Genomic DNA, 23,884 nt, shown 5'->3' with positions numbered 1-23,884 from the left:
GGCGAACCATGAAGTAAGAACTCAAGCGGAAATACCTCCTCCTCATACTACCCCAAGCTCTTAGATAGATAGAATAGACCAACTCATGGGAGTAGACCTGTAAAAGAGTATATCTCCACTTTTGATGACTACATGATTCGTTGTAGCGGAGAAGAGACCACTACCCCTGCCCAAATCCTTTCTGTGTTTAGAGCTGGCCTTAGGGAAGATCTTCGTAATGAACTCTTCGCCAGAGGAGTTGATACGTTGGAAGCCGCCTGCAGCTTAGTACTCAACCTGGAAGAGTCTAAGACCCATTCCCATTCGAAGCACGTAGAAACCCGCCCACCTCCGTTTAGAAGCTCCTCCAGTCAACCTCAAACCCGACCTAATGGCCCTGTGAGTACCCGACCAACTGCTAGCCCAGCTCAACCTCGCCCTGATTTTAGGGGTAAGACTCCCTAGCGTCATACTCCCAAAGCCACTTATGAAACCAAGTGTTATAAGTGTTATGGATATGCACACATTACCTCGCAATATTCTAGTCCATATAAGGTTACCATAATCGAAGAGGTTGAAGAAGACGAGGAAGAGCCTGAGACTGATATAGTTCATCACATTGATGAGGAAGAAGACTTCTTCTGCGAAGATAACCCCGTTGACCTACAAGTCGTTAGATGTGCGTTATCCCAACCAAAGCCGAGTGATCACTGGCGTATGACCTTCATTTTCCATACCTTTACTAAGATTGGAGAGCTGTAAGGTCATCATCGACAGTGGAAGCTACATCAACGATGTCTCTTCTGCGATGATATCCAAACTTAAGTTAAAGACGACACCCCACCCGAATCCTTATAAGGTTGCTTGGATTAACTCGATTTTCATGGAGATAAAAGATAAGAGCCTTATTCCCCTCGAGTTTGTTGGATATTAAGAGAAGATTTGGTGTGACGTGTTGACGATGGATGTGGGTCAAATTATCCTTGGTCGCCTTTGGTTATTTGACAATGAATTTCACATTTATGGGAGGACAAACACCTACGTGTTTTAGCATAATGGCAAGAAGATCATACTAGTTCCCTCCCAACCTAAACCCAACAAAACTGAAGTTAAACATGTCTTTAAATCTAGCAAAGGTTTAAATTTGTTAACTGCAAAGGAAGCCGATGTTGAACTGAGCAAAGGAGCCCCTATGTATGCCCTAGTGGCCCGGGAAGCAAGCGCGGAGCTAGGAGAACCTATCCCGGAAGAGGTCCAACCACTCCTTGACACTTTTGCGGATGTTTTCCTTGTGGATCTCCCTAACCATCTGCCCCCTTTGCGTGACATCCGGCACGCTATAGACTTAGTACCCCGAGCCTCTTTGCCCAACCTTCCCCGCTATCGTATGAACCCGAAAGAACACGCCAAATTGAAAGAACAAGTCCATAATTTACTTCAAAAGGGATTTATCAAAGAGAGCCTAAGTCCATGTGCTGTTCGCACACTTCTAACTCTCAAGAAGGATGGCTCTTGGAGGATGTGTGTTGATAGCCGCACTATCAACAAGATTACTGTGAAATATCATTTTCCTATTCCCCGCTTAGATGTGACATGTTGGATATGATGATAGGAGCAATCCTTTTCTCTAAGATAGATCTTAAAGCGGTTATCATCAAATTAAAATCCGTCATAGAGACGAATGGAAAACGACATTTAAAACTAAAGATGGGTTGTACGAATGAATGGTTATGCCATTTGGCTTTAGTAATGCTTCTAGTACGTTCATGAGGGTTATGATCCAAGTCCTTCGCCCGTTCCTTGGAAAGTTCGTTGTGGTCTACTTTGACGATATCCTAATTTATAGTAATTCGATGGATCAACATTTAAATCATTTAGGGCAAGTCTGTGAGGTTTTGAGGAAGGAGCAACTCTATGCAAATCCCAAGAAATACATATAGCGTCACCTTTCTGGGGTTTATAATATCCTCACAAGGAAGTTCAGCCGATCCCGAGAAAGTACGAGCAATCAACATGTCTCCTGAACCTAAAACTATCAGAGATGTTCGAAGTTTCCATGGATTGGCCACATTATATCGGAGGTTTATTAGGATTTTCAGCACCATCGTAGCCCCCATAAAAGACTGCCTCAAGAAAGGAGAATTCCAATGGACCGTGTCTGCCTCTAAAGCTTTTGAGGAGATAAAGAAGAGAATGGTAGAAGCTCCAATTATGCGTCTATTTGATTTTTCAAAAGTTTTTGAAGTAACTTGCGATGCAGCTGGTATCGGTATAGGAGTTTTATAAGAGGGACATCCCGTTGCGTATTTTAGTGAGAAGTTAAATGACATCCGACAATGGTACTCTACCTATGACAAGGAGTTTTATGCTATCATTCAATCCCTTAGGTATTGGAGATACTTCTTACTTCCCCAAGAGTTTGTCATCTTCTCTGACCATGAATCCCTGCAGTACATAAATTCACCGAAGAAACTCAATGCCCGACATGGCCATTGGGTTGAATTTCTACAAGAATACACCTACACCATCCGACCCAAAGTTGGAGCTGAAAACAAAGCAGCAGATGCCCTAAGTCGTCGAATGTTGGTAACCCAAGAAATGAGAACTGAAGTGATTGAATTCGAACGTCTTAAAGAGAACTATAAGGACTGCCCTGATTTTAGTGAGAGCTATTCTCTTTTTACATCCAGAAGTGAGCGTACAATCATAGATTTCTTAATAGAAGATGGATATCTATTTAAGGCCCAAAAGCTCTGTATTCTCCAAATGTCTCTTCATGAATACCTTGTCTGTGAATTACATGCAGGAAGTTTAGCTGGCTACTTTGGACAATCCAAAACCATTGCCACTTTAGAAAACCGATTCTATTGGCCTAGCCTAAAGCGTGATGTTAGTAAACTTTTAAGGAGATGTCACACTTGCTAGCTTGCCAAACAACGTAAGCAGAATACGGGACTCTATACTCCACTCCCTGTACCCATTTGCCCTTGGCAGGATGTACGTATGGATTTCATCCTTGGCTTACCTAAGACTGTTAGGAAGCACGATTCTGTTTGTGTGGTCGTTGACCGGTTCTCTAAAATGGCCAATTTCCTCCCATGTTCTAAAACTTTTGACGCCTCTCGGATCGCTGAGCTCTACTTTGACGAAATAGTTCACGGCCCACCGAAAATCATCGTTTCCGATAGAGATGTTAAGTTTACAAGTTACTTTTGGAAAACTCTGTGGCACAAGATGGGTACGGAACTTCAGTTTTCTATAGCCTTCCACCCCCAGACCGATGGACAAACCGAGGTTGTTAATAGGAGCTTAGGAAACCTCTTAAGGACTTTGGTAGGTGAAAACATTAGGAATTGAGACTCTAAGCTTCCCATCGCGGAATTTGCTTATAACAACTCTAATCGAACCACTGGTCTAAGTTCTGCTGAGATTGTGTGCGGATACCAACCTAAACAACACATTAATCTAGTTCCCATGAGTCCTAGGGGTAAAACATCAGAGTTACATATGCATTTGCATCCCATCTCTAGGAGTTACATGCAGAGATTAAAAAGAAAATTGAACAAAGTAATATCAATTATACACTTATTGCTGATACCAAAAGAATGTTTAAAGAATTCAAAGTTGGAGACTTTGTGATTGTATGGATCCGCCCGAAGAATTTTCCTCTAGGGTCCGTAAAGAAGTTGCATGCTAGAAGTGCTGGACCTTTTAAGATACTTTCAAATGTTAATAATAATGCTTATGTGCTGGACCTCCCAAAAGGTTTTAACATTAATCCTACATTTAATATAGAAGATCTAGTAGCTTTAGAGGGTCCTGAGTTTAACCCCAATAATTCACTTCATAATGAGCCTTGTGTGACCCCACCTGATGAGATCCCTAGCTTACCTCCACTTCCCAATTTGCCTCATTTACCCAATGCAGAGAAGATTGAAGCAATCCTAGATGATGAGATCATTTCTACGAAAGGAGAGCGCCGAATATACCTAGTTCATTGGAAAGGAACACCGAAGATAGAGAATATATGGATTGATCGAGAGGAGCTACAGCAGATCTCCTAGAGCTGTACGAGAGCTCCAGAGACACTTACTCGAAGAGGTCAAGGTTTCTCCCACCTGGGGAGAATGATGAGGACATCGACAGACATTATCGACGAATATATCAACGCAGGAGTCGTAGATCGATGGCTACGATCCACAGTCTTTATTTTTGATGCTTAGTCTTTATTTTGATGCTTTTATGTATTAATTATTATTTATAGTTGTACCATTTCTTTTGAGTTTGCTTGAGTTGTAGCCCCAGGGGCATATGAGTCATTATCTTTTTATTTCTTTGGGCCTATATATTGTGTTCTCCTCTATTGTATTGGATGATGAATTATGAATGAAAATTTCAGATTTCTTGGCTTGATCTCTTTGTGAGTTATTGAGAGAAGAAACCCTAGTAGAGGATGAGAGTAATACCCGTCAACCTTCGGAAGATTCCAAGGTTCGTGGCCCTGATCTTTTCTTCTTCCCCTACATACATCTCATCCCCTAGCCACCCAACCACCAGCCTCCCCAAACCCAATTCCCTTCCCTTCTTCCCAAACTGAGCCCCTTACCCCCACTCCGCCGGCCTCCAGTGGCCGCCCAAGCCACCGGCCTCCACCTCGCCACTCACCCCTTTCCACAAACCTAGCCGCCAGCCCTTCCATTGATTCATAAATTTGAAATTCAAATTTCAAAAGCCCATTACACTCTTTCCTAAAATATATTTTGGTAATTATGAAAGCTTCCTAATGGGAATTCAATTAATTAATTGAATTTTCAAATACTTTCCTATTGCTTAAATCTAAGATATGAAACATCCCAATTTTATTAAATCTGAGATTAAATTTAGATTTGATTAAAATCCTTATTAATTTCTTTGGGGCCCACATGCTAAACATAAAACTCGCTGATGAGGACATCGATCCAAGGTTCAAACAGGTGTATCGCCGGAAGCATCGCAGATCGACGGCCACGATTCAGAGCTTATATTTTTAGTTATGATGCATTTTATTTTATGTATTCCTTTTGTACCCTTATGTTGAGTTGAGTCATGTTGGGGCCCTGAGGGCAATTTAGTCTTTACTTTTCTTGTATGTGTGAGACCTATTTATATGGGTGTTTTCTCTTGTAATAGCTATTGATGATGAATTAAAGAAAATTTGTGTTTTTGATTTCCACTTCTTGCTTGAGGGCTTGAGAGGAGAGAGCTCAAGGGGAGCAAACCGCAAGACCCGCCAATCGTTGGAAGAGTCCTCGATTCGTAGTTAATTCTCATATCATCGCGCTCATCTTTCTTTTGTTTCCTCCTCCATTTTCTTCTTCCACCACCACAAATCATTTCCCCTTCAAGCTTTGGTGCCGCCGCCCCTAGAGGAAACCGCCGCCGGCCAATTCCAAGGCCACGTCCGGCCACTTGCCGGCGAAGCTTCCCATCCGTCTGATCCTTCCCTCCGCATGCGTCGATTTTGAAATTTGAATTTCAAATTTCAAATTCTTTCCTAATTTGGAAATCTAATTTAGGAAAGTTTTCATGAGGGGATTCAATTTCAATTTAATTTAGATTGGAGTTATGAAATCTATTGCCACATTATCATCCTAAATTGTAATCCTTTCTCTCTTGAATTCTCTTCCTTCCCTCTATGCATGCCTCCGGCCCCCATGGAGAAATTTCCCCATTAATTGCCCATGAATTCAACGCCGACGGAAGCTTGAATATCCTACGGTCACCATTCTTTGACGTAGGATTTGAAGACGACGCCACCGTGGGAGATTACTTGGAAAGAGTGGTTCCTACCCTTGCAAGCGTCATTGATCGCCGACAACTAAACTACAATTGGAGCATCGACGGTCGATTAATTCCATCGTCCTCGCCACCGATAACCTTCCCGTGGATCAAGATTGTTGTGGTTGCTACCGTTCTCGTGGCATCGTCGGTTTTGCTAAAACCTTTCTTCCGCTAACCCTAGAGTAGTTGAGTGAAACATCCCCAAGGTGAAAACTCTCTTTATTAAGTTGTGGATTGTGATTAATAGCTTTTGGTATTGCTACTATCTTTGGTTATCTTTGAGTTTAGCTAATCTACATGTACTTCCTTGCCTAAGCTAGTTGAAAATTGAAGTTCTTTAAAGAAATTTGCTTGTCATTTCAATAAGTTTTACGTGGATTTTCTTTACCAATTCTTGTTTAAATTTCTTAACAAGCTCCGTTGCATATTGTTTCACATCACTCGCTCTCTCCCCTCTCTACATGGCCAGCCCCCCTTCCCTATGTTTTATCTCTCCAATCCAATTCAAAATCTCAATTAATGCTCCCCTAATCCTCTCCTAAAACCGCCGGTCCCCTAGCTCCAATTTGGGGATATTTTGAATTCGCATTAATTTTTCCTCCCTCTCTAATTCGTAAATCTGAAATTAAAAATCAGATTTTCTTTTTTAAAATAATTCTCCACCTCTCAACCAACTCACATTACCTCCACTTCACCTAGCCCAAGCCGCCCCTCCCACATGCCTCTTCCCTCTTGGAAACCCAACAATTCTTATGTTTTTGGAAGCCAAAGAAGAAGACAACCTTGTCCCCCCTTCTCCCCACTAATGTATGGCCGATCTTGAGATCGACCACGGCTTCGCTTACAACGCACAAGGAGAGATCGACATCCTCCGTTCTTCTTTCTATGAACCAGATTGGGAGTACGACGACTCAGTGGAATGCTTTCATCAACCGCATCGCCGAGATGATCGAGCTTCAACGACCCAGAACACCTTGGCTCCTCGTCGGAAGATCCACGCATCCTCCACTGCCGGCTACCTTCCCAACAACAAAGTTGCTCGGTTCCCTCTTCCTAGTGGTGGTCTCAAGTCTACTCTGGAGTATTTTCATCTGCTAAGCCTAAGAGTAGTTGAGTGAGAAACCCTTCAAGGTGAATCTCTCATTATTAAATTCCGGATTTATGTTATAAGCTAGTAACTTTACTATTGCCTTTGTACTTGATTAAGAGCATTTTGGTTAATCTTCATGTACTTCTTTGCCTAAGCGAGTGGTAAACTACGAATTCATAAAATCTTTCTTTGATTTGAAGCATAATTTTATATTGGTTAACTTTTAACAATTTCTTTTATTAATCTCTCGCTAACTCCTTGCATGTTTCACATCACTTTGTTATATTTTTTATTTGACATACAACCCGAATTCTCCATATATTCTAAGGCCTCTCTATTCAGCTATTCCCACTCAAGGTGTCCAATTTGATGAGAATCACTTAGGGTACTTACGGAAGGGTGATTGTTGGCAGAAGTGTCTTATTATTGTTGACTAAGAAAATCTTGATTAGTATTACAAAGAATTGCCTAGTAAAAATTATAGTGTGATGAACAAAATATTAATCGTTATAAATGTTTAATTCAATCGGTTGTGAAGTTTGAATCTTTATCTGAAAAGACTGGACTAGAACCAGCGATTAAACTTAGGTTTTTTGAGAGCTGAGATTATCTGCATTGCTTTAGTTGCCACAACGTGGTCCCTTGCCATCTGTTGTGGGTTTCTGTTCTCAGCCTTTGCATTTAAGCTTCTTTAGTGTTGTTTTCTCTTATGCATCTCCCTCCAAATCTTCTTCTTATGCAATATTTTTTTCACTTCTTGTCTTCTTTCACCTTGAAACTTTCCTTCGAACTGCATTCTGCTCTGTTTGTTGCACCAGTTAACTCTAGCTTCCTGTGGCCATCATGGAAGATTGACGCCATTGGAGCAGGTGGATCTAACTCTATTCATAATTTTTTTAGATGTTACTGACTGGTGTAACCCTTCCACTCTTTGCTCCCCTGCCCCTGCTAATCGGGGTTCCTAAATAAAAGGAAAATCATACTAGTATATCATAGTGTGGTTTGTTTTTAGTGTTCAGTGAAGTTTGTTTTTACATGTTGGAAATGGAAAAGATTGGTGAACCCTTTAAAAACAATGTTTGTGAATCGATTAGAAGAAAGCTGAAGAACACAAGAAAAGACAGTTTTAGAAGTTGGAAAATTAAGAAGAAATAGAACATAATTCTTGAGGATTGCAAGCAAAATTATTGTCCTTCATAAATTTGTTGATTTTGGGCATCTTCTTGCAATTAGCATCGTTGATCAATAAGTAAGCAAGATGGACAATGATGAGCCAGAGAATCTAATCTTACCATGCTAGATAAACTTACCATGCTTTCTCTTTACGAAATGACCTTGTGGGTAGCTCATTTCTTACATTTGGCTGCTTTTGTCCTACTTATTTCCTTCTCTTACATTATTTCTTTCCCGTATGCTGGTTACGCTTAATTTTAATGTGTGGTTGTTTGTCAAGTGATCTTTTTGTCTGTTAATAGTGCCAAATTGATTGATTTTTTTTATGCTTCGACCCTAATTTGGGATGCATGGTAATCTGTACTTGATCTTAGTTAATTGGTATAATGCAGTGTCCTTCGTAAAAGTGGATTGAGATCATGTATAACTGTTCACCTTTCATTTTCATAATTGCCTAAAATGTACTTTATGCCCTCTGTTTTTCAGGACCTCAAAATGAAGAAAATAACTACAGACAAGAAGCTGGTGAATTTGATCCCATTAAACACCACAATATCTATTGTCCGTGGGTGAATGGAAATGTTGCAGCTGCTGGTTTTAGTTCTGACTTTGCCACCGACTCAAGTGGTACTGCAGCCCTTAGTGGTTGGCAACTCACATTAGATGCCCTGGATGCATTCCAAACTCTTGGTCAGATTCCTAATCAGATGATGCGGTCCGAATCTGCAGCTTCTTTATATAAGGTTGAGTTAAATTTTCATTCTTACCTTAGTTGGTCCTGAAAATTCTGATGATTTTAAGCAATTTTTTTGAACTTTTCTCAACTTACCATCAATGAATTCTCACATAGAAAAGTTTTGTGATTTATGAAGCAGAAATTGAGCCAGTGCACTGAGCAATTTCACCTCACACTTATTGGTTTGGAAAGGTGAGTTTCACTCAGCTGAGTTGTCAACAGTGAGGAAGGCTAGATAGCTATTAAAAGAAGAGGTACAATATGAGACGAAGAGTTCTCTTAGGTTAAGGGAAAAAAGAAATAAGAAGGTACATGGGTAGAAGAAAGCTGAGAGAAGGGTGTGCTGTTGAAGGCTGAATTGAGATTGGTTTACGTGGAGTGGTTAGGAGCAGGTATGGCAAGATGTTAAGAAGAAAAGGTAGGAAATTTCTATTTAGGATTGAATTTTGGTTCAATTTTGGTTGGCTAAGGATATGATTTTTTATTTTAAGAAGGTAGTTGTGCCTTTTGCTGTAAAAAAATGATTGGCTTCTCCCCTGCGTATGGGGCATTTTTGGGTGATGCTAGGCCTCCCTATTGTGCTTAAAAAAGTGTGCATGGTCAGCGTCATGACGCACCGCAATATGTGGTCTTGTAATCCATGGTGTCTAAAAAAACGTGCATAGGCCTTGACCGCTGCAGGAGAGAATCACAAAATTTGCCTACTACGTTGGAATAAGGCGCTCGAGTACTTAATTTGCTTGCCATGTTGGAACAAAATGCACGAGTACTTAATTTTGAGGTTTTGCATGATATCTTGCACATGAGGTGATTGATGGTGGGGAGACGATGAGTTTCGGGCAAGAATACAAAACACATTTTTTTTCCTCTATTTTTTATTTTTTCTATTTTAGGTTGTTGCTTCTGTTTTCTTTTTCCTTCTTTTTTTAGAGAGGTAGAAGAGAAAAAGAGAGTTAGTGAGTGTCCATTCACTATTATTCTTAGGTTATTTTGAAGAACTATTTATTTCACCTTTGTTCTACCTTTTTCCTGTTCTTAATCCTCCACTATTTTTATATACTCATATAACAGGACTGTTTTATTTACATTTCAATGTATATTTCTAAGCCACCAACTGGCATATCTTCAATTGATATTGCTTTAGTTATTATTTTAATTTAATAATTCCTTAATTTATCTTATCTAATTTTGCCATATATCAATTTTAACATTTTCATTTGTCATATTTGCTATTGATGACTTTTTTGTTATCCAATTCTTGGATCTATACAACATGTTTAGCCTAATTCTTGTTTTATAAGATTTTCATTTAAGTCTTTATGATGTCCTTCTATCACATAATACTCATAAGAAATTTCTTCATTTTAATCTCCCAATCTTAACTCCACAAGTAAGATCATCATCTATATCTTATTCAATTACATAATATATTCAAATACTTAAACTTATCACACATAGGCATCACTTTATCATTTGATAATATGGATTGACAATTGTTAAGGTAACATCAACTTAGGGCTATAAGTGAATTAGTGAACTTAATAATTAATTTGATACTCATTTATATAATATTTCTTTATTCAATTAATTGAATAATCTTGAATGTAATTTTTTAAAGCTTATCATATAAATGAATAAGCTTGAATATTAAGAGGTTGTTTGGTTTTTAATATAATTGTTGTAAAGTATTCCAAATGTAAGGTTTTTGAAAATATTGTTATTTGGTTTGAAGCAAAATGAATGCAATGTAAAATTTTAAAGTATTTAGAATGCACCATTTAGTTTATTTTTAATGCAGTCAAAATTTGTCCATTTTTTGGTGAATTCAAAATAGATTGCAAAAGTAAAGTTTTGCTTGTTGTTGCATGCATTGGCCGCCGCTCGCTGCCACCTCCTACCACCGTCGCCACCAACCATCCGCAGGCGCCGTAACCCACTAGCCGTCCGCCGACACCGCAACCCGCTAGCCGTCCTCCGGCGCCGCTAGCCGTCCGCCGGTGCCACGACACGTTAGCAGCCGCCACCATTTTTTGGGTTTTACATTTTATTCATTTTACTTTAAACCGAATAAGAAAAATCACTTAAATTTATTTTATACTCATCCAAACAATTCTTACCAATTCAAATATATTTTATTTTTTTACACAGAATCCTCTTTTCAGCAAATTAAACAGCCTTTAAACTACTCTCATTCATCTCATTTTTGTTTAAATGGCTTGTTAAGAGTACAATAAAAATGCATTTTTAATGATAATTTAATTGCTTATTAGATAGCTTATTTTATTTGAGAACATGAATTATCTGATGCTATATGTACTATAAAAGTTACTTATATTTTTTGTTAAGTGATGAAAATATTTAGCAAATAGCTTGGTGGATAGATTACAAATCTAATTTTATTTTTCATAAAACATAAACAAATACTGAGATCTTATTTCAATTCTGGTGAAAAATTATAAATTCATTTATGTTTAGTGATAAGATTGGATAAGATTGTTTCAATCATTATCATCCTAGATGTATTTTGCTAGGCTCGATTAAAAGTTCGATGACTTCTCAAATTCAGTAAGACAATAAATAATCGTCAACAAAATTTTAAAATTTGGTTCAGAGGGGTCGTGCTTGATTTGAAAATAAATAAATTAACTAAAACAGTGTAGCACCTGATTCAATTTGGTTGACTTATAACTTTATATCTACAAAAATTATGTCATATATTCATACGAACAGTTAATGTGATAATTCTCATCCATTTTATGCATTAGTAATGAGTTTTAAGCTGACGCCACTTTGATTCAGTGATGCATCTACACCAAGAAAACTGAAACACAAACTGCATACCAAAATTTGCACAGATCCTTTTACACCCACATTTGAGAAGTTGGTATCCCTCTATATAAAAGCTTGGCGTGTGTTACTTGTGATCCATTTCATTCGTTAGTAATGCGCTTTAGAGGATACCAATATTTATCCATGACGTATGCCCCACTAAAGAAAGAAAACTGAACAGAACTGCTTGCCTGAAGAATGGCAGATTATTTCTGGTCAAGAATACATCTAAGTCTTAAAATAGCTTTAAGATTATATAGGCGTTTTGTCAAAGTATTGTATATCTAGTTAAATGCTTATTGTTCATAAAATTCTTAATGGGTTTTAGCTGGACATTACCGAGTGTATCTGTAGCAATCATTCAGTTGACTTTATGTTGTATCTTGCATATCATAGACAGTTCATGTGAAGTTGTAAAGCTACATCTTAGCAGCTAGTACCAAATGTGGGCATGCTATCATGGTATCTAAATTATAAAAACATTTTTAATTTTGCATGCAGGATGATCATTTAACTCCTGGCCAGAAAATTTTGACCCGACAATCTGTGAGCAAAAGCAGGAGGAAACGGTTTGACTGAATTCATGTAATAGTACGTCTCAGCTTTTTCCTTTGCATTTTTTTTTCTGCAACATGGTTTTTGTTGTTGTCTAAGAAATTTGTGAACACTATTAAAGCATCAGTGGATGGGCGTCTAAACATTGGGTTTCTTTGATTCTTTGTGTTAATGTCAGTGATTTTCATTTATAAAATTCAACTGTTTTTCATCTTGACTCAAGTGAAAATTTAGAACCACTATAGCCTAAGTTTCCAAACCCATTACCAAATATCAAGTACGAGATGTATCAGCAGCATCCTATATCATTTTTTAATGAAATTTTCTATTATTCATTTATTAAGTTGTTGATCTCTTTTCCACTTCAGTCTTCTTGGCATTCAGGAGTGAACTTAGGCTCGGTTTCCACCTTGACTTGCGATCCCAAAGGGGTCACATCCACACCACAGGATGTGGTTTCAAGCCAATGAGTTAGTGGATGTGCCAAGAGACCTTTCGTGTCATTGAAACAATTCTAGCCTTTATGTTTTGACCACCTTATGTATCATAGGGTTCAAGCTGATGAAGTTTGAGTAAAAACAACAATAGACACATCATTTTGAAGATCCAATCTAAAATGCATTGCTCATGATGAAAACTCTCAAAGGTCGCTCATTTCGTAAAATGGATTCTGCCAATGCATCCTAAATATCAAAAATAGTTGGAAAGGGCACCTTTACCTCACGAGAAAAAAAAAATTGTTCGCACCTCAGGGAAGAATTTTGACCTGCACGAGTGATGAAAAATGAGACACATTAATAATATTATTAATTTTTATTTAAAAAAGTTCTACTTAACAAATGTCATATCTTGTCCAAATCTTAGAATTCTTGTATATTAGAAAATGCCTATCTCATCTCTATACTGTTTTGGGCTACAAACGAATTGAGCCGAGCCGAGCCAAGCTGAGCAGTGATTATTCGTGTTTGAGCTCGTTTATCATCAACTTGTTCAAGCTCAGATGGAGCACAATTTGAGTTTTTTTGTGTGTTCAAGTTTGGTTCGTTTTAAATAATAGATGTTCATGTTTGATTTGTGTTTGGCTTTATGTTTTATTTCATTTCGTCCTTATCGAGCTTTAAGAAACCAAGCCTTATCGAGCAATTAACGAGCTTTGCTTTCTAGATGTTCATTAACTTAACAAATGAGCATTATCAAGCCTATCAACAAATAATTATTGTAGAGTCTATTTGCGAAAATATCTAGCGAGTGTACTCGAGCTATCAGACAAGAGCATTCAGGAACATATCTAACGAGTATTTTCTAGCTATTAAACAAGCATATTCATGAACAAATGAGCTCAAAAAATGATTCTTCTAATCAACAAGCTTCTTTATAAATACTTTAAACAAACAATTCAATGAACATGAACAAATATCTCTTGTTCTTTAACAAATTCATTCTAATGAAAAAGCATAATTTAAAAATAAAATTAATTTTTCTTAAAATAAGAATAATTTATTATAATAAAATTAAAAATTATGCGAAATATACCATATAAGATTAAAGCCAATCTTTATATTTATAATGAAGAGTCATTTATTTATTAATTAATGATTATTATACTATTAAATTTTGATAAATATAAAATATTTATATTAGATTGTTCATAATTTTCATAAGGAGACAATCAACCCTATATCCGACATTAATTAAGTTTCTTAACGAGCTTGTTCATGATTTATGTATCAAGTATGAATTGAGCTTCTTAACAAGCCTCTAAACGAGTTTGATCACGAGCTTTAAACGATTTTCTTCATGAATATAAATGAGTGGAATATATAATTGTTTAAACTTGTTTACTTAACAATTGATTATTTAAAAAAATGTCCAAGCTTGTTTGATTCCCTAATCAAATATTAATGAATGATCTATAATTGAGCCGAGTCATGAGTCACTTATCTCCAGGCACCCTTCTCTTTTTCTCCCATTCTCACAACCTCTCCCCCTTCTGTTCTTGCCTAAATGAGGAAACCAAAGTAAGAACTTGTTAGAGAAGGCAATGTTGGTACCAACAATGAATGTAGCGACGATCTTTGTTCAAGCTTCCTTCTGAGCCTGCCTTGTCTTCCTCTTTTCCATCCCTTAGTTCCCTAGAACCCTCGACACCAAAGAAATGAGAAGCCATAACAGGAGCTCATCAGGGTAAGCATTGACGAAGCTAGTGGTGTTCCCCTGATGAGGACATCTAACCTTGGAGAGTTTACAAGAGACAGGGCCGATGGTCTATGACCACGATCGCATCGCGTTACTTTTGAGTCATCAGTTGTATTAGATTTATTATTATGTTTGTATTGAGTTTGTTATTGCATATTTTTCCTTTGTACCCTCACTCACTTGAAAGAGTAGTCCTATGTAAGCCCTAAGGGGCATGTTTGTCTTTTGTTTCCTTCATTATATGTGGGCTATTTAAAGCCTCCTCATCTTTTGAGGGATGATGAATATTATTACAAATTTTTTTTGCATTGTCTTGGAGAGTTGAGAGCGTGTGAGCGTGTTTGGTGACCCTAGGTGAGGGCACCGCATCACCCACCAACCGTAGGAAGTGTCCAGGTTCGTGGTTCCTCCCTCTTCCCTAAACCCTAAGATCTCCTTCCCCTCCATAGTCGCCGGTCGAGTCCCTACAACCCCTCCAAAGCCGCCTGCCTCCCTCTCTCTTCCCTCCTAGCCGCCGGCCTCAAGGCCACTTTCCCTCCCTCCTCCAAGCCGCCGAACCTAAAAACCCTTCCTCTTACTAGCCGCCGGCCCCAAGGCCTTTTTCCCTCCATCTGGCTGCCGGTCCCCAACCCTAACCTACCCCTAGCCGCCGGCCGCAACTCCTCTCCCCTTGCCTCCAAATTTCAAATTACAACATTAATGCTTTCCATTTATGATGCAAACCACAATAGGAAATTAAAATCTGATTTCTTTCATTTGAAAATTTAAATTTCTTTCATAAACTACTATGATTTATTTTAGGAAGTTTCTTAAATTAAATCTATTTGAATTTTAAATGGGATTTGATTTAAAACAATCTTTTCTAATTCAAGATTCTAAATAGGGCAAGCTTTAAATCCCCCCTAAAAAGCCCCACTCCCCCCATAGCATGCCACCGGCCCCTCTTTCCCTCTCTCTCTCCTACATTAAGTCCATTTCCCCTTTGAGACCCTAATCAACTCCCTCGTCAAAGGAGCGCCCTTCCTTTCCCTCTATATATTTGAAATTTAAATTTTTTAAACTTCCCTTTCTCTCCCAATCAAATGTGAAATTAAACTTCAGATTTTGGAAGTTAACTTCCCTCTCTAGTCTTGGCCGACCACCTAATCTCTCCCTCCACCTCTTCTCATTGGCTCGATATGTCACCAAAAGAAGAAGGAAAAGAAGAAGCAACACCTTCCCCTCTCCAGCACTTTAGGAAGTCTCCCTACCCATGAATTGCGGATCCATAACTTGATTACAGTTTTTTCTACAACGATCAAGGGCAGATTGACATCCTCCAGTCTCCGTTCTTTATTGTCAACTTGGAGATCGACCGGACCGTTAAAGACTACGTCGAAAGGATCATCTTCTCCCTTGCCACCGTTATCGACGAACAATTTCCTCCCACTCAGTGGCAAATCGTTTCCAAACCCTGATAAAGGTGAATTTCTCCTCCAAGTCTTTGCCTTTCTATGTTCTCCCTTTTAAATTGTGGCATCATAAAGGTTGTGCAACTTATCTCCACTTAGCCAAATATTAAGAGTGTGAGCGAGTGGATCCAAGTAGTGTCTAATCAAAATGTTAATTTATGAATTTCCTTTGAAAACTCCTCATGCTATACTAAGCTTGATTGGAATTGATTATTCATTATTCTAACTCTTATTGTATAATTTGGCCTAAGCTTAACTCACATCTTGCTTGTTTTCAAGATTTGTTTAAAATCACTAAAAATTAAATTAATTATTGTTGTTCTAATTTAAAAGGCGTGTAATTTCAAATATTGCTCTCACCTACGCATTTAGTTCTACATCATTTTTGATATCAGAGAATGGTTACATTTAGGTGCCTGCTAGGAAATTGTCTTACATGTTTAGCATCTAAATCGCATCCCGCACAAATTAAAATTTACTTGCTTGTTAGCATATTAATCTCTTTCATACTTGCATAGTTCTGAGTCACCCTTAGACTTAGGATGGACCTGGAACACATTCACAGGAATTTAGATCTGTTGGTAGGTCAAATGAACACTATCAGCCAACAACTTAGAGAAAATCAATCCGACCTAGCTGAGCTCCGTCGCCAAACAACGGAACACTTTGACACACTAGATCTAGTTAGGAATCACCCTACACCTTACACACCTTCTAGACCTCCTTCGTTATATGGGGATGATACCTTACCGGATGAAGGACACCTCCGTGGCCCTTATCGTGCTCCTCAATACGGTCATGACCTTCATAATAACCCTGATATACCTCTGTTGAAAAACATCAAGGTAGATGCCCCAACCTTTGACGGTATCCTCGATCCCCAGCTCTTTCTGGACTTGATCAAGGGCATGAATAGTTTTTTTAAGTGGTACAATATTTCTAAAGCTAAGAAGGTTAGATTCGCTGAAATGAAACTCACTAGTAGGGCTAGTCAATTTTGGGCCAACCTAGAAAGCCTTAAGAGAATTCTAAAAGGTATCCTATCATTGATTGTTTTTCAATGAAGTACGAGCTTAAACAGAAGTACTTACCTCCTTCGTACTTCCCCAAGCTCCTAGATAGGTGGAATAGATTAACACAGGGCAACAAACCGGTGAAGGAGTACATTGCAGCTTTTAATTATTATCTGATTCGCTGCAAGGGGAGACCTCTACTACTCCCGATCAAATTCTGTCCATGTTTCGTACCGGGTTTCGCGAGGACCTGCGCAACGAACTATTTTCCTGGAACGTTACTACTCTTGAAAATGCCTACAACCTAGTGTTAGACCTTGAGGAAACTCATCCCCAACAATCTAGTCGACACCAAGACTCTAGACCTTCCTACCGACCCTCCAGTAGTTCGGCCCCTCACCACTCCAAGGCCCAGCCGACCCCTGGAAACACTACCCAACCACCTTCTAGCCCTCCCACACCTCGTCCTGACTTTAGAAGTAAGCCTCCCACCCTGGATATTCCTAGGTCCCACCCAGGAACTAAGTGCTTTCGATGCCAGGGGTATGGGCATATCTCCTCTCAGTGTTCTATCCCTTACAAAGTCACCATTATTAAGGAGATCATTGAAGAAGAACATGAGCTCGAGGCTGATTAGATTCACTAAGTTGAAGATGATGTTGAATTTGTTTAAGAGGATGACGACACTGCTGTCATCCACTGTATACAGAAAATAGGCACCTCTCCCATCTGCGCAGTGAGATTGTGCACTGTCATAACCTGTTGCCACTGATGACTGGCGTAGGACTTCAATCTTTCACAACTACACCAAAATCAAGGATAAAAACTGTAAAGTCACAGTGGATAGTAACAGTTGCATCAATGTTGTTGTTGACCTCGGAACCAAAACGAAACTAAAAAAAAAGGCTTCGTGTTTACCTGCTCGCATGTCATGACCATCCCGCATGATCGACATCACATCCGCCACGACTCCGCACGATCTCACTCTGGCGTCGTTAAAGAGCCAAAGAGGAGAGGCCTTCTTAACCCCGCTCGCTCTCTCTCTCACTCTGGCTCTCGCTCCCTCTCTCGCGCTTGCTTGACCTCGCTCCAGCGACAACTTTCCCTTCCAGTTAGATCGGAAGTTACGACATCTTGGATCGGAAGTGACGAAGGGAGCTCACTCACTGGGAAGGATCGGAAGTTACGACACTTTCGATTGGAGGTAAGAATGGGAGCACGCTCGCTGTGAAGTAACTTTCTCCGTTTCACGCTCTTCTTCGGCCCATTCCCGCTTTTCGGCTTCGCTCCTCCAACGCTATCCCTTCCAGTCGAATCGAAAGTTACGCATTTTGATCAGAAGCAGGAAGTGGAGCTCGCTTCTTCGGCTCTGTTCGTGGCTGAATGACTTCGCTCCTTCCACGATTCCCATCCTGTCAGTTTGGAAGTTACACATTTTGATCGGAAGCAAGAACGGGATCCTGCTTGCTGTGAAGGCAACTTTCTCCCGATCACGCGCTTCTTCGTGGCCGTGCGACTTTGCTCCTCCGACGCCATCCCCTTTTCGTCGAATCAGAAGTTACAACATTTTGTTCGGAAGGAAGAATGGGTGCTCACTGGTTGTGTAGGTAACTTTCTCCCTTGTGCATGCTTCCACGGCCAAATCCAGTAAATTCGCCGAATTGAGGAACAAAAAAAAATTAATATATATATATATATATATAATATTATAAATAAATTATAATTAATTTAAAAAATGATTTTTAATTAAGTATGAATTATTAAATTTAATCATAATTAATTATTTCATTTTAATTAATTATCATTAATGTAATTAATTAAATTTAATTATAATTAATTAAGGTTAATTTAATAAAAAAAGAAAAAAAAATGCTCGTTCCTCCCTTTCCTCGGTCTACGTGCCCTCCACCTTGTCGACCATTAAGCTATATCTTCCTTAACTCGGGTTCCCGTTTTCATCGTTCGAGCAGACCGGCAAACCCCCTATATGCACTTTTGTAGCATGGTGGGAGGAAACCCGGTCCGGCGCCTACGACGAGGCGAGTAATCGCCTAAAATCCCATTTTCGACGTTTGCAGCAGACCGGAGAACCACCTATACGCGCTCTCATAGCATGGTAGGAGGGAGCCCAGTGCGATGCCTACGGCGAAGTGGGTAAGCCCTATACACGCTCTTGTAGCGTGGTGGGGATGTTACTTAAGTACCTGTACACACCCTTGTGACGTGGCAGGGAAAACCACTTGTGCTTTCGTACGGATACTCTTCTCCTGCATCTCTTTCTTTGTCAGCTGCTTGAAGTTTCCTCCGTTTCCTCCTATCTTCTCCTTGGTAGCTTCTTTATTCCCTCCTGTTGCAGAGCCTTTAGGTGCGAGATGAGTAGTCGTCTTCCTGTACGTGCCCTCGATGCTGCTACTCCTGGCTCCCTTCTCCAAATTTTTCTGATTTTCTACCAGTTGGGCTAACTTCATGGCCTCCCCCAGGTCACGGGGCATCAACACCTTCATTGCTGCTCGGATCTCTGCCTTCAATCCTTTCATGAAATTTCCCTCCTATATTGTATCTGAGAGTCGCTCCCGGTAATCTGCTACTGATCCCTCCTGTATTAACACAAAGAACTGCTCATAGAAGTCTCCTCCTTGATCGGATTGAAAACGCTCTATTATGCATTCTTTAAATTCCCTCCAATTTTTGATCGACCTCCTCTGATCTCTCTATTGAAACCATGACAGGGCTTTCCCTTCTAAGCATAATCCGGCTGCCATTAGCTTCTCTTCCTCTGTTAGCCCATTGACGGCGAAGTATCGCTCCACTTTGTAAATCCATCCATACGCGTCTTCTCCTTCGAATATGGGCATCGTCAACTTCCTTACCTTTTGACCTCCCCATTGCCTCGGATTCTTCCATAGTTTCCCCTTTCCCAAGTGTTAGGTGCACCCCAAGTTTCTCGATCTTCTCTTTCCCTGCCATAGCTCAAACCCCCTTCAAAGTCCCCTCTTCTCCCTTCAAATTCAACACCCTGACGGCCGTAAAACCCCTCCTGGCATTCCCAATCAGCCCTTCCTTGCTCCGCTCCCCCATATCCATTCCTTTCTCCATGTCGATCTCCTCTTTCCTCCCTATGGAAAGGCTCCACATAGGGTCTTCTTCTTCCCCCTTCCACGATTTCCACCTCTTCTTCCTCCTTTCGGATTTCAGAATTGGTGTTTCTCGCTTCGGGGCCCTTCGCTTCGGATGCCACCGTTTGTGCTTGAAGTTCCAACTTCCAACATTCTTTTCATCATGTCACTGAGATCGGCCACCTGCCCCTCCATGGAAGAAATTCTTTCCTCCACGGTTTCTTTGATTTGATTCATCTCTCCTTCGAGTTTCTCCTCTAAAGCATCAACTTTCTTGGCCGCCATTATCATCCGGAGTTTGTAGATTCACAAAATTTGGATCTTGGAATAAAAAAAAAACAACAGCTTTTTCCGATCAAAAAACTGCTGCTGGAATTTGCCGACAACAGCCCTCCACCGGCCCCAAGACTCGCTCTGATACCAATTTGATAGGAAATACTTGAGTTCGCAAGCAACCCTAAGGGAATACTTGAGTTCGCAAGCAAACCTATTACTAATTGGAGACTAAACAACGAGAAATAAGCCAAAATCTGGGTGAAATCCGCCCCAAAATAATAGATTGCAATAAGGGAAACAAAGAAAAAAATAATACGAAAGCAAGATACAAGTGATCCACAATTCGAGAGGAGGATCGTCTCTCCTAAATCTCTAGACAAGAGAGTCTAGAGCCCAAAACACCCAAGAAACTCGAAGAAGAAAACAATACTTGCATGCCCTTCCCTTCCCCGTACCTCTCCTATTTAAAGACTTTTCCACCTCCTCAAATCTTTCCTAAAAATAATTTTCAAATAAGTTCAAATCCTGTGGACACCACCCATAGGCGATAATTTAATTTGGGCAAGAAAGGAGGCGAAATTGCTTCCTTTCGTATACAAGTGCCGGCCTAGGAGGTGCCGGTTGAGGCGGTTCAGAAGGAACCGCCTCACGAGGCAGTTCTAAAGGAACCACCGTATCAGTTTTCAAATTGAAGTGACTTTAAAGTCACCCCGATGATGGCCGTGTTGAACAAAGATCTCAACCGGATGGGTTCACAAATATTTTCAATTGCCACTCAAATTCTCACAAATTCAAATCTCAAATCCCAATTCCAGATATTTAAAATTCAGAAATTCATCCATCAACACTTAAAGCAAAATTCATCCACCCTCTGCAATAGTTTGCCGGGGTGGACAAATCTAAAAATTATTTTAGCTCACAAAGAAAATATTACTAAGATCCATTCTCAAACAATTTTCTGCTAGTAAGGGCGTGGTACGTGTCCTTTAACTGACAGTTTTACCGCCAAATGGCACCGCAGGATAAACGGTTATGACCCGGGACTCTCTGAACCGAGTGATTTTGCTGTCAAATGGCACCACGAAATACTGGTTATGGTCAGAGCCAATACGTTCCTTATGACATCAAATCCTTGATATATGAATCAATAAGATATAATCGATAGGCACAAAGCCCTCTGTTAGCTAAGGTGGATTCAAATTTATTCCCTTAGACAAACACTCACCCCAGGTCTATAAGGTACCCTTGGACGAAGCAAACTATAGCTACCGACAAGGATCCTTCTGTCAGGTTGGGTCGACTACCTCCTCTGACCAAGTAGACCAGGGACCATGATGGCCCGGGACGACGGAACCATGGGATCTTAGTCAGGTCCATCATCCATTCCCCCACCATCCGCTTTAAGTGCAAGATGGTGATATTTTCAATTGTAAATATCAAGTCTTCCAACTTTCCAATTTTTACATTTTCTAAGCCCAATGCTACTACTATATGCCAGATAACACGTATTTATACGTATCTGATTGACGACTAGCCTTAATCGAAAGTTCTCTCTCGTGATCGGGAGGGGTAATTAACTACAGGGGCTTGCACCTATAGGAAACAAAAACTCATATCATAAAGTCCTTACAAAATGAGGGCGAAATCTCTGGGTAGTGTCTTATCTACAAACCCATCTGCCTTCCAAAATTTACCCTGGAACTTAATCCGTTAAAACTTTCCCAAATAAAAAAAGCAACAGAGCGGGTGGAGGCCGAGGCCAAATTTTCGGAGCCCACAGTTGTCTTCTCCAGCATGGTGTCTAAACTTAGTTTGTCTGCCGTTCCCCACCCTAATCACTACACGGTAGCTTGGGTCAATGCTACTGCCTTAGAGGTGAAGGAATGAAGCCTCAGATCCATCTCCTTCGCTGATTATAAGGAGAACGTGTGGTGTGATGTTCTGGTGATGGATATTGGGCAAATCATCCTAGGGCATCCCTGACTCTTTGATAATGATATCCATATTTATGGGCATTCAAACACCAGCGTGTTTGAGTATGCAAGCAAGAAAATCAAGTTATTGCCTACGCATCCCAGGGTTAAAGATGACCCCAACCCCAATCCAGTCAAGCCCAAGAAAGAGCTGAACCTTGTGACAACCAAGGTCCTGGATTCTGAAATAGCACGAGGTGCACTCCTGTACACATTGGTTGACCGTGAGAGTTCCACTGAGTCTGACGAGCCCATTCCCCAGGAGGTGCAACCCATAATGAGTGACTTTGTTGATGTCTTCCCTGATTATCTCCTTGATCAGTTACCCCCACTTAGAGACATCCAGCACGCTTTTGGTCTTGTCACTGCGGCCTCTCTTCCCAATTTGCCCCACTATCGCATTAACCCCATGGAACATGCTGAGCTTAAGAAGTAGGTGGATGAGTTATTGCAGCGGGGCTATATTAAGTAAAGTCTGAGTTGAAGAGTTAACCGAGGAAGAGGAGGTCGGTGGATGATGGAGGATTTGCCACTGGATGGGATGTCGATGTTCGCAAAAGCGGTAGTTGATGAGAAGAAGATCTAGTCGACATAGTATTTGGTGGATTGGTCAATCTCCCAGTTGATGCCGAAGAAGGGGAAACAAAGAACATCCACTAATCCTTAATTATCGTAGACGAATCCATGATCTTGCTTGAGATCGGCCATACATGGAGAAGTAGGCCGAGGGATGATGTATCTTCTACCTTGGATGGTGTATGAAGCAAGGGAGAAGAGATGGAAGGGAGGGGTTTGGGTGGTCGGCCAAGGCTAGGAGAGAGGCTAGCCTTAATTTCAGATTTTAGGGTTTAATGTGGGGAGGGGAGAACCAATTTAAAATTTTGAAATTTAATTTCAGATTTCAAGGTGGGGAAGGAGGGAATAATTTAAAATTTGAATCTCCTCTAATTGGGAATATGTGGGGCGACACACCTTGATGGGAGGGGCTTTGATTGCGAGTAATAAGGGGAGGAATTAATTAAGAGAGAGAGAGAGATAGGGGGGTTGGCCAAAGGAGGGAGGGTAGCGGTGTCCACATACGATATATGTGCCACATGCATTGAATGTGGAATTTGGAATTAAATCCAAATTAATTTTACATTGTACATTAGGGGAACTTCCAAAATAGGTTTATTTTAATTTGGAAAGTTGTTGAAATTCAAATTCATTTGAAATTTGAATTAAAGGGACCTTCCAAATTAGAATGCTCTTAAATTAGGAAAGAAATAAGTGGATGATTGGAAATTGGAGCCTTGGAGGATTGGGAGGGTGGCCATCGACAAGGCTAGGATTTCTTGTTGGCCGGCGGTAGGGGAAGGGGGGAGGGGATTGGGCCGGTGAGTAGGTGGAGAGAGGGGGCTTGGTCGACGGTGAGGATTTAGTGAAAGGTGGCCAGCGGTTGGGATGGGGAAGGGCTTAGCTGGCGGGTTTGGGTGGAGGGAGAGGGTTTGTTCAAAATTTAGGTGGAGGTGGGTAGATGGCGGTATGGTGAAGAGGAAGAGGAAATAAGGAACAATAATGGATACAAATCGCGAGCCCAGACTCTACCGGCGGATGACGGGAATTGCTTGACCCTCTCTTTGGGTTCTCTTCTCTCTCAAGAGCTCACAGCAAAGAAAAGGAATAAGTGCTGAAGTT

At 40.3% G+C, this 23,884-nt stretch overlaps 1 protein-coding gene across 2 annotated transcripts in view; it reads left to right on the top strand.

Moving 5' to 3' along the window:
- Positions 1–23,884, top strand: part of LOC110097293 — a 50,028-nt gene that overhangs the window by 21,237 nt on the left and 4,907 nt on the right. Inside the window, exons 6-7 of one of the 2 annotated variants that reach the window (XM_020823581.2) lie at positions 8,549–8,805; positions 12,129–12,212. In XM_020823581.2, coding sequence (XP_020679240.1) covers positions 8,549–8,805; positions 12,129–12,206 — 335 coding nt within the window. In that variant the 3' untranslated portion in view covers positions 12,207–12,212. Of the gene's footprint in view, positions 1–8,548; positions 8,806–12,128; positions 12,219–23,884 lie in introns of both variants that reach the window. The other variant, XM_028695369.1, reaches the window with a different exon arrangement.

The sequence above is a fragment of the Dendrobium catenatum genome, unplaced genomic scaffold, assembly GCF_001605985.2.
Source record: "Dendrobium catenatum unplaced genomic scaffold, ASM160598v2 fragScaff_scaffold_71, whole genome shotgun sequence".
In the NCBI taxonomy this organism is placed as follows: Eukaryota; Viridiplantae; Streptophyta; class Magnoliopsida; order Asparagales; family Orchidaceae; genus Dendrobium; species Dendrobium catenatum.
Note: the sequence above shows the minus strand (reverse complement) of the source record. Positions and strands in the feature narration are given on the sequence as shown.